Raw genomic sequence first — 11003 nt, forward strand, 5'->3', positions numbered from 1 at the left:
ATTTAGTCGATGACGAATACGTGCCCCGTGTACGTGTAACATAATATACGAATATTATTAATCACGTGAATGTGATATATTTATCGTTTTAAAGTATTTTGCTATAAATGACGCTTAATGTTAAAGAACAAAGATCATAATTTTCACAGATTGTTTGACATTACAGAATCAAAAAATTATTTTGAGTAATGAAAAAGAAGTATTCATTTATGTACTTCATCAAATACATCACACTATAAGTTATTTTAGACAAATCCAAAATTATACCATGGCCTCGATAGGTTATTATAAGGTTCTGAACTATTATAATATAGCAAAGAGTCTTTATTTATCGGCAAAAACTTGTGTGAGACGGTCTCACGGGTCGTATTTATGAGACATATCTCTTATTTGAGTTATCCATGAAAATATATTATTTTTTATGCTAAGATTATTACTTTTTATTGTGAATACGAGTGAGGTTGACCCGTTTCACAAATTATGATCCGTGAGACGGTATCACATGAGACCCACTCTTATTTATCAATGAGGAAATCATTTTTTTGTCCACTTGTTCAATTTTTGTTTTTGATCTATTACGTTTTCAAAGTTTGATTTTAGTACACTAATATTAAAATTTTGACTGTTTTGATTTAATTACTGTTGTCACTCCAAAAAATGTTGATGTGAGCCTGGAATGTGGTGTGTGATATCGAAAAATACTATTATAGACTTGAAAGATATTGACGTGATATCAAAAGTTATTGATTTGTTAGATGCTAAGTCAGCAATTGGGTCATTTAAAGTTAATATACTAAAACTAAAATTTTAAAATTTAATAGACCAAAACCCAAAATACATAAGTTAATGGTTAAAAAAGAAACCATTTTCCGTATTATAATGTTTTGAGATAGAATTATGATTTTGAGCACTATAAATTTGAAACTCTAAATGGTAGGAGTTCCAACCCGTTACTCCAACCCTAATGCAGTGGGACTGTGAGGACCCGGACGCTAATCCAGTTCTTAATCATCATTGGGACTAATTATCAATTATAAAACAGGGTCTAAATTTAATTTTTTTTTTAAATGCGGAACGTAGTGAAATCAAGCTAATATACATATCAGTATATAATAAAGTACAAGTCCTGTACCATCTACAAATCAGTACAAACTAGGGTTCAACAACTACTATCAAGTGTTTAACCACTATATACAATCCAAGTCCGGAGCCTCCACTCTAATCACGATCTCTCCTCATCTCCTGGACCCTGATCCTGTCCCACCTGTTCTCATGTACACATACAGACAAGACAACAGCCGGATAACTCCGATGAGAATAAATCCCAGTATAAATCAACGAAACATGCAATCATATAAACACATATAAAGCATGTAATCAGGTAACAAATATATGTATCAAAATCTGAAACATAAACAATCATTCAGACTAGACTCAATCCTAGCCAAAGGATCCCGGTTTCCAAATGTGGTATTTCATATATCGAATTCCGTAATAGAAGGAACTCCGTTCCTATCACTCGATATAACCAAATATGGTGTTCCTATATCGAATTCCGTAATAGAAGAATTCCAATTCCTATTACTCGATATAACCAAACATCCGGTGTCCTGACCTATCCGTCATGGACTGTAGCTCTATCGCTAATAACCCATCTTGAGACATCGTGCAATGTGCCCGTGGCGATTCCACCACTATCAAGCACTTCTGTCACAAGATTACTCGTCTAATACCTGCTATCTATCTTCAAGAGAACAAGTACATCAGTCAAATCAATGCAAATATCAATGCAATAAAGTAAAGTATGTGATTTAGGGAAACTCAAGTCTAATCCGACTCAAGTCGATCTCCCAATACCACATTGATTTATACCTTTCTTCGTCGGTTTCTGGCTCAGTCGAAGTCCTGAATTAACAATCTGTCTGGCAATGACAATATCAACAATCTCATGTCAATATACTATTCAAATCAATAACAATCTGATCAATCTGGATTTAATTCAAAATCATCGGCATAACGGTACAAACTCAGTATCCCCGTCAATACCATATCACCAGATAATAGTTACAATCCAAAACTCATATCCAATACCTTCTATAATCAATCCATAATCCAAATCTGTCTGGTATAAATCAATATACCCTAAAAATTCATAACAATTCCATAATCAGTCTGTTTTTCAATCTGAGTTCAATTCTACGATATCTAACATATCAAGAACATCATATATGAATCCTATTCAATTCTGACAATAGCATAATTTCAAAGCATGTCAAAACGTAGCAAAACTTACGTCCAGTTGTAGCCTACGTTGATAGGATTACAGTACTGAAGTCGGATTACAATTTGGACGGACGGATTTCTCAGAAAAGGCGTAAGGATTTTCAACACATATACATGAACTTTTCTCGATTCTTCTTTCTGATTTTCGTTCAAATGGCTAAGTTATGTATATATATATATACGCCAAGGTGCATGAGGAAATGTTTCGGACAGAAAGCTTCGCGCCTGAGCGATAAAGATTAACCGCTCGAGCGCCGATCAAGATACATGCAATTGTGCCACGTTCTTTACATGCAAGGTTGGATATATATATATATATATATATATATATATATTTAATCTTATTTCATGTCCCGATTAATCCTTTCATAATCATATCAAATTATATATCAATAATTATAGATTACTAGGATTAAATTTCCGGGCATTACAGGGACGATATCCGTTACTTTGAACCTGATATGGTGAAAAACCATTGTTTCGATTAAATTGCGTCAATTAATTATATATTGAACGCGAATAAAGAATAGTAATATTATTATTATTTAAAAATATATAAAATGTGATGATATTGGGATCGATAATTTTCACAAGGATTTTTCTAAAAATTCTATTTTTCTATTATAAATAAAATTTTTTATCATTGTTTCGATTTAGTTGCGTCAGTTAATTATATATTGAACGCAATAAAGAATAGTAATAATATTATTATTATTTTAATATATATAAAATATGATGATTTTGGGATCGATAATTTTCAGAGGGATTTTTCTTTTTTCTATTATAAATAAAAATTTCCTTCATGGTTTCGATTGAATTGCGTCAATTAATTATATATTGAATGCGAATAGAGAATGAAATACACAAAAAATGTTTATGAATATTTACCGTAATTTTCTCATGAGATATAGGTTTACATGCTAAAAAAAAATATCAGATTTAGACTAAAATGTTCAAATCTGTTATAGAGAGGCATTAGCTCAATGATGATTTTCACTTGAGGATTGACATAATTTGCGTATTAATAGAGAGATTGAAATGCTCAAATCCATTACACTGAGATATATTAACTCAAAAAGAATTTCACATAGATATTTCGCACAATTATTCCTAATTATTATCTTATTTTTAAGATCAAACAATGTCTAAACATATATAGGGCAAACAAGTCCAACTTTCTTGCTCATAATTGTGACCATAAATGAGCCAACTTTCATAGCACATGGTGACCATAAGACGGTGGCTAAAGGCCAAAGTTAAGGACTTTTTTTTTATTTTGGAAGGAAATGAATTAACTTGGAAGCAATTAAATTTAAAAAAAGTAAAAACAAATTAAATAAATTTTACAAGTTTCATACATTTCATAGAAAAAAAGTCAATTATGGGCAAAAATTGAATATTTTATTGATAGATGGATTAAAATTTCCGAAATTCAAATTATTTTTTTCTGATAACTTAGTAGATTCGAGACTTCTGTCCAAGTTTTACATTCAAACAAGTTGAGTACTTGAGATGTATTTATTTCGATTTTTCGAAAATGCTTCTAATAATGGACCCCTTAATAAATAATCGTGAAAATAATGGATTGGGCCCAAACTCACCAATCTTTCAAATATGGGCCTCAATAATGGATCCAAATTGGGGACCAGTGTAAAAAATAACGGGTTAGGCCCAAAATCACCATTATTTATTTCTTGTCATTTGCCATCGGAGTATCGGACCAAGCTTTCGAATCACTTATATTTGGAAACAACACTCGCGTAGGAAACCGGAGGATTCTAGATTTTTTTAGTGGGAGGAATTAAGAAATTGAGGTATGAACGAGAACCCTAATTGGGGCATTTGTTTTGGCATCTAACAATATTCTAACCATTAGGAAATAATTAATCGAGAGGTCGAGAATTATTTTCAGAACCTTGTTAATCTTTCGTCAATAGATTCTATTTATTCTTTTAAACCTAGTTTTTTGTTTATGGATTTTAAGTTGGATTTCCATTCAAGTTTTGAATATGATAGTCTGATGCTTTGCCTTGAAAACATTTTGAATTTGGTGTTTGAGATTCGCATTGTCCGTGTACTCCAAGTTTAGATTTTAGTTTTTATGCAAATCTTGAAAATAAATAATAATTATTATTGGATTTGTTTGTGATAATATGATTTATTTCAATAGCTTTAGAAACCCATATTCGATCTCGCGTTATGACATGTGAGTTTGATCTGCTGCTATCAATTTTATTTGATACCGGTGAGTATTTTTTTTTTCTATTTTTGTATTTAGAATATAGTTGCCCAATTATATCTTAAATATATCTTATATTTTAAGGTTTCGAGAGTTTTACCAAAGTTCTACAATCATATTAAACAAACGACTCAGCGAACGGACTTCGATTCCACTTTATTTGGCAAAGGCACCATAATTATGAATTTGGACGTATATATGGTCGTTTTGTGTTTTATTGCAGGTTGTATATGTGTATATTGTGTCCAGCTTCGGTTAGGTTTTGCATTATTTACTTTTGCATATAGATTCATATCCATTGAGATTCTGCATGTCTTTATTCTCTATTCTGTTTTGCTTTGGGAGTTGCCTCTTGGTTTCTGCAGTTTAAACTTCTATCTTTACAGCAGTGCATGTGTGCAACCTCTTGTTTTCCTATGCTCCACGTAACACATAAGTATATATGTTTTATTTATTATATGCTTAGTAATTAAAAGCGCAAGGCGCATTAAGCTGCTCAAGTGTCTTAGGGCTTTAAGCGCAAAACACAAAGCGAGGAGCATGTTTTACGGAAATAAAGTGCAATCAATAAAATATTCTAAATAAATAATTTTTTTTTTCCTTAAAAATACGAAACACGAGACATTAAATGTTGAAATAGTCATCGTCGTCGTCAACTTCCAAATATCAAATGTTAAAATGCGAGGGCAGAGGCAACAGAGGACAGAGACGATTTGATGTTAGGGTTTCACCTACTCTTTCTTTAAAAAAGAAATGGAGGAGAAATCAAAATTTCAAAGGGCGATTTCTCCTGTCAGAATTTTTTTAAAAAGGTTGTTTTGCGTGCTTAAAGCGCAAAGCGCAAAACAGCGCGCACTTCACAGAAGCCGTGTGCTTAAGCGCGCTCTTCTTGTGCTTTTGACAACCATGATTATATGAGCCATCTTTTGGTTCTTGGGTAAATGTGCTATGTGCACAACGGTATAGAGAGTCATCTCTTGTGTTTATATTGTCAGCGTGTTGCATGCCATAAAACTGATATGTATTCTATTATATTTCTTCGAAACAGTAAATTCTAGCATGCTATATGCATACGCATTTAGTATTCGTTGTTATAGTTTTTATCGTGATAGTTGAGGTTGATTTAGTGGCTGTATTTAAGGGCACTGGTTGCATAGTGCATACTGAATTCATCTCGCCATTGTTAAACTTAAAATTTTCAGGTACTGGTCCAAATGAAGGAGATGAGTATTTATATATGTGGAGGAGATGGTCAAAGGGGATGGTGATTTAAGAATTTGACCGGTGGGGCTTGGTTATGATTAATTTGTATTGCTTTGTTAGATTTTCGTGGTTTTATTCTTATCAAGATGCATTTATTTAGTTCGGATATTTTATATCTAAGGATTTTTTTGTCATTCCTTTTGTTAATGGATTTAACAGTGAGATTGGTTATGCAGTAAAGTATATTTTCTTCTCTTAGGCTTGCATCGATGAAATTGGTTTATTAAGTAGTTCCAAAGAAAAATTTATTGAGAAAGTGACAAATTAGGATGAGCTGATTTAGAAAGATCACTATTTCCATGAACAACTAGATAAATTCGTAATTTTCGCAATAAATTTAATTAAGGCAGTCTGGGCCCTATAAATTTTAACTGATGAGTTGTGTCTTGTGTAATGTATACATTTCAAAACAAAGCTTCTCATATTTTGTACATACAGGTTGAAGGAAAAATGTAATGTTGGTCTGTCGCATAGTTGTCAAGGGTGCAAGGCGCGCCGAGGCGCACAAGGGCTCTGGAGCCTGAGGCGCAAGGCGCAAGGCGAGGCGTGCGCCTTACCGAAGCAAGGCGCACGTTTTTAAATTTAAAAAAAAAAAATATTTATCTTAGATTAATATATATTAAAATATGAAATAATTAAGTTACAATGTCACACAAAGCAACAAATAATTAATAAGTTCATAATAATAAGTAACTTGATTAAAATTCTTCCATCATCCAACTGTCGTCGCGTTGTTGGATGTAATTCTGTTGCAGTTTGCAAAGCTCTTGTCGCTTATTTAATTTGTTAACTGGGCTGCTAGGGTTTGGTGTTGGGGTCGGCCTTTTACATTTTAAGTTAATACTAAAAAAAACAGAGAAGTTACATTTTAAGTTAATATTACAAAGGCGTGCCTAAGGCGCGCCTGAGAGCCTTTCCAAGGCGAGCCCAGGCGTGAAGCTCTTGTCGCTTATTTAATTTGTTAACTGGGCTGCTAGGGTTTGGTGTTGGGGTCGGCCTTTTACATTTTAAGTTAATACTAAAAAAAAACAGAGAAGTTACATTTTAAGTTAATATTACAAAGGCGTGCCTAAGGCGCGCCTGAGAGCCTTTCCAAGGCGAGCCCAGGCGTGCGCCTGGGCTCGCCTTTGTAAATTGTTGAGCCTGGGATTGCCCCAGGCGCAACACCCGCGCCTGGTGGCGCCTCTCGCCTTGAGGCGAGAGGCGCTCGCCTTTGACAACTATGGTCTGTCGTTTATATGCTGTGCAGTAGATAATCTCATATTGATGGTGGATTGTTGTTTCGTCATCAACATACTTATCATAAATTAAAATATTGGATAAATGGGTATCAGTGAAAGAAATTGTGCCAATTTAAGGGAAAATTTCAAAAAAGGAATTGAAAATTTTTTCGGCCTCATGTTTGTATTCAGAAATCTTTTGCTTATTATGGTCAAAAACATTGGGTATTCCTGCTTTTGAAGAGTGGATTGTTTGCTGGATGCTGACCTGGAAATCTTAAGGGTCAACATCTTTATTTCTCAAAGGATAGTACAATATCATCCTCTACGTGTTAGCTTATTTGGAAGTTATTTCTGTGGCCTCAGTGCTTGGTGATGAATTAGCATGAAATTCTTCTAAATTTTCTCCTTTCCATTTTCAGTAGTGTATTACTCATGGCTTCAAGAAGAAATATACCACCTCCGCATGATAGGCATTTTACACCAGCTTCAGAGATGGCACGTCATGGTCTGTTGCCTGCTGTCTCTCACTCTATGGAACCACTTCCTCATGTTCTTTTAGAGAAAAAATTGGCCACCCAGGCTGCAGAAATAGAACAACTTTCTGAAGATAATCATAAATTGGCATGTAGTCATATTGCCTTGAGGCAGGACCTTGTAGCTGCACAACGGGAAGTGGAGAAACTTAGAGAACATATCAGAAGCATACAAACAGAAGGTGACATTCAGATTCGGATTTTATTGGACAAGACTGGAAAAATGGAAGCAAATATTAGAGCTGGAGACAATATTAAAAAGGAACTTCAAGAGGCCCGTGTTGAAGCACAAAGCTTGGTGGAAGCTAAGCTACAGTTGACTGCTCAAATCCAACGTGCTACAAATGAATTGGATACCGTTCGTGCAGATGTTAAAAAACTTCCAGAAATGCATTCTGAACTTGATAGTTTGAGACAAGAACATAAAAGATTACGGTAAATACAGTGAGCTTTCCACGTTCTCTGTTATTTTTCATATGACGTCTTCTCACCCTCATCTAATCTCTCATTACTGAATAGGCATTCTTAATGGTCTTTACTTGATGCCACGAGTAATCATCTTTAGGATAGGTAAGAGGTATTTTACAAAATGTTTGGGTGGAGGGATTTTTGAGTAAATTATTTTAAATCATTGATTATAATTTTATCACACTTTTTTGGACATTAGCAACCATTTTAAGCTGATTTGCAATCATTTATGCCTGAGTTTGGATTCACGCATTTGAGCTGAATTTAAAGTCCGTTATCTATATCCACCATATCTGTTTGCCATAGAAAAAAAACAAATTGAGAAAATTAAACTCATATTCAAATTCAATTTATGTTTAGTTTATTTTTAGGACATTTGAAATCCCTATCATAACATGTTGTCATGTTCATTAATTTTGAAATCCTTTCATTTAAAGAAAGTTAAACTAATTCATTATATTTAAGTTCGTCATTTAACCATCTGAAACCCCTGTTCAGATCCTGTCATTTAAAATTTGTTGGTAAACTCAAATTTTATATTTTTTTTGTATGAAGCATTAAATTAGATTTCAAATCATTCCCCTAATTCCAAATCCTTCAAAACAAACCCAACACTAATGGGAACCAAGGCCAAAATTGAGATCATGGTGTCAGTTCTTGCATTTTTATGGACGCTCTTATTTCGTCACGTGTTCCGTCATATTTGGCCTTGACTATTTTCTTTTGATATGAAACAAAAGCAAGGTCTTTGAACATGAAAAAGGTTTGAACATAGAAAAGGTGGAACAAATGAAGATCATGGAAAAAGACCTCATTCGCGTGGTTGAAGAAGTGGAATGGTTGCAAACTGAGGTGTTAAATGCTGAGAAGAGAGCTAGAGGTAATTTTCTGTCCATACATGAAATCTTTGTTGGTTGTCTGCTACATTGGGTGAGATTCACCTATCAAACTACCTACCATCTTGATTATAAAACTAATGTGGCCAAGATAATTAGCCACTGGGATGAATTGCACCCCGTATAGCATTTTATAGCTTACCCGAAATCTTATTAAAGCTTATTTTCTCTTGTTTTCCACTTGTGTGTAACAATTCTCTCGTGTCTTTTGTAGCTCCAATACCGTACAACGCCCCTCATATCAATTCAGGTTACATTTATCCACCTACTTTTCATGGAAATGGTGATCTTGACAATTTTAGTAGGCCTTTTCCTCCTTTGGTTGGAGTTGTGGGAGGGGGAACGAATCCATTTACCAGCAGTGGATATGCACCTCTTCCTCCAGTAGTTAACGGCCCAGTCATTAGTGGTACTGGTGTTTCTGGCTGGGGAGGTACATTTGATGCATCCCATATTCAGAAGTAAACTGTTAATGATAGTTTTTCGAGAACAAGGGAACGTAAACATTTTCTTGTATATGGTAATGTTTTATGCATTCTAACGTGAAAACCAAAAATAGTAAAAAGTACTTTTTCCCTTTCTAAGTTTTTAGCCACCGATGCTTTTAATACTTCTTTGATTGGGAGAAAGGAAGGATCTACATGTTACATTCGTTTATCTTTCCTCTTGTCTAGCCTATTCTATTTGCATGGCTTTACTCTCTCACACACACACACACACACACACACATTGCATATTCATTTCTTTTAATTTCCATATACGATAGGCTAGACAAGAGAAAAGCTAAATTGATGTAACATGTAGATCCTTCCCTTTCTCTCAATCTTTGCATATATCAGTTTGCGATGTAGCAATTGTTTGCTTTGTCCAGTCATTAAATACAGTAGACTTGACGATGCTAATGAACTTGCCAGAATTGATTTTGATTGATTCCAAGTTGCCAACAAAGGCGATTTGTCATTTTCCGAAGTTTCTTGCTCCATTTTGACTAAATGTTATATGTTCGACTTTTTAAGATTTGTTCTCATCGATTTTTAACTTCAGGTACATTACATGATAATTCATATATGAGTAATTCATTTGCGACAAAATTTCTAAATCCATCCTTGATGCAACCCAAATATACTAAAAAAACGAAAAGATTAAAGATTAATGTATACATTATTACATACATAAAGATGAATAATCCATAAATTACACAGAATATCATAAGGAACCTTCAAGGGACACCACTGAAAAGTGGTGTGGTCGTAGAAATTCTCCCATACCCTCCCAATTCAATCTCTTCATCAGGGTTTTCTTTACACTCGAAATACAAAACCGTGTAAGCCACAAAACTGAAAATCTTCACTAAACAAGAACAATTCACCAAATACAACCCTGAAAGAATACTCGGGTCATCTGATAACCAATTATTACCACCCTTCACAATCTTTAGACCTATAAATAAAGCCAAAGTTATCAAATTCAAGAAAATATTCAGGAAAAACCCATTAAACCTGTATTTTTTAATCATAGCTGAAGATTTCCCCAATGCCACGAGCCCACAACTTTCTTCATCCAGCACTGAAACAACCAATCCAAGAATCCAAACACTTGACGTGTAAAGATATATTATATACGCAAACACAGAGAACAAGAAACCATATCCGAGGGCAGCAAACGTATCAGAAGACGAATTCGAAAGTATAGGGCTTGCCAAATAAATGGCCGAGAACACATAGCCTATCACGAATATGGTCGTGTAAACCCCCGTAGCAATTGTCCTTCTCAAAGATTTCAAGATTCTTGACGACAGTCCTTTCAAGGATAAAGTCTTGTTATTACAAGATTCAGATGTTACTATGACTGTGGCGATCACGGACAGAACTGCGATGAAAGAATACGAAAAAACGAAGGTCGTGTATACTAAGAGGAGTAGTGGGAAATTTTTGATTTTGCTGAGCACACGGTTGTTGAATTCCGAGCTAGATGCGCTTGTGATTGGGATCAAGGATTCCTTGGCGAGCATGTCGCGAGTCAACGAGAGCGAGGAGAAGTCGAAGAGGAGGAAGAAGATTGAAGAAACGAGTAGGGAAATTGTGGTTACTGAAGCCAT

At 34.4% G+C, this 11003-nt stretch overlaps 2 protein-coding genes across 5 annotated transcripts; one reads left to right on the forward strand and one right to left on the reverse strand.

Moving 5' to 3' along the window:
- The first annotated feature begins 3997 nt into the window (after window positions 1-3997).
- LOC140805886 (protein FLX-like 2) lies at window positions 3998-9489 on the forward strand. Of its 4 annotated transcripts, none has more exons than XM_073162246.1 (5): window positions 4016-4097; window positions 5725-5806; window positions 7431-7976; window positions 8750-8889; window positions 9120-9489. In XM_073162246.1, the coding sequence occupies exons 3-5, from the start codon at window positions 7441-7443 to the stop codon at window positions 9368-9370; spliced, it is 927 nt and encodes a 308-aa protein (XP_073018347.1). In that variant the 5' UTR covers window positions 4016-4097; window positions 5725-5806; window positions 7431-7440; the 3' UTR covers window positions 9371-9489. The 4 variants fall into 4 exon arrangements, with proteins under 4 accessions (XP_073018344.1, XP_073018346.1, XP_073018347.1 ...); XM_073162244.1 differs by having other exon boundaries at window positions 4017-4097; window positions 7428-7976; XM_073162243.1 differs by lacking the exon at window positions 5725-5806 and having other exon boundaries at window positions 3998-4097; window positions 7428-7976.
- A 635-nt stretch (window positions 9490-10124) lies between these two features.
- LOC140805615 (uncharacterized) lies at window positions 10125-11003 on the reverse strand. Its single transcript, XM_073161875.1, has one exon. It carries the CDS (start codon window positions 11001-11003, stop codon window positions 10125-10127), a length of 879 nt encoding a protein of 292 aa, XP_073017976.1.

The sequence above is a fragment of the Primulina eburnea genome, chromosome 11 (assembly GCF_022965805.1).
Source record: "Primulina eburnea isolate SZY01 chromosome 11, ASM2296580v1, whole genome shotgun sequence".
Classification (NCBI taxonomy): domain Eukaryota; kingdom Viridiplantae; phylum Streptophyta; class Magnoliopsida; order Lamiales; family Gesneriaceae; genus Primulina; species Primulina eburnea.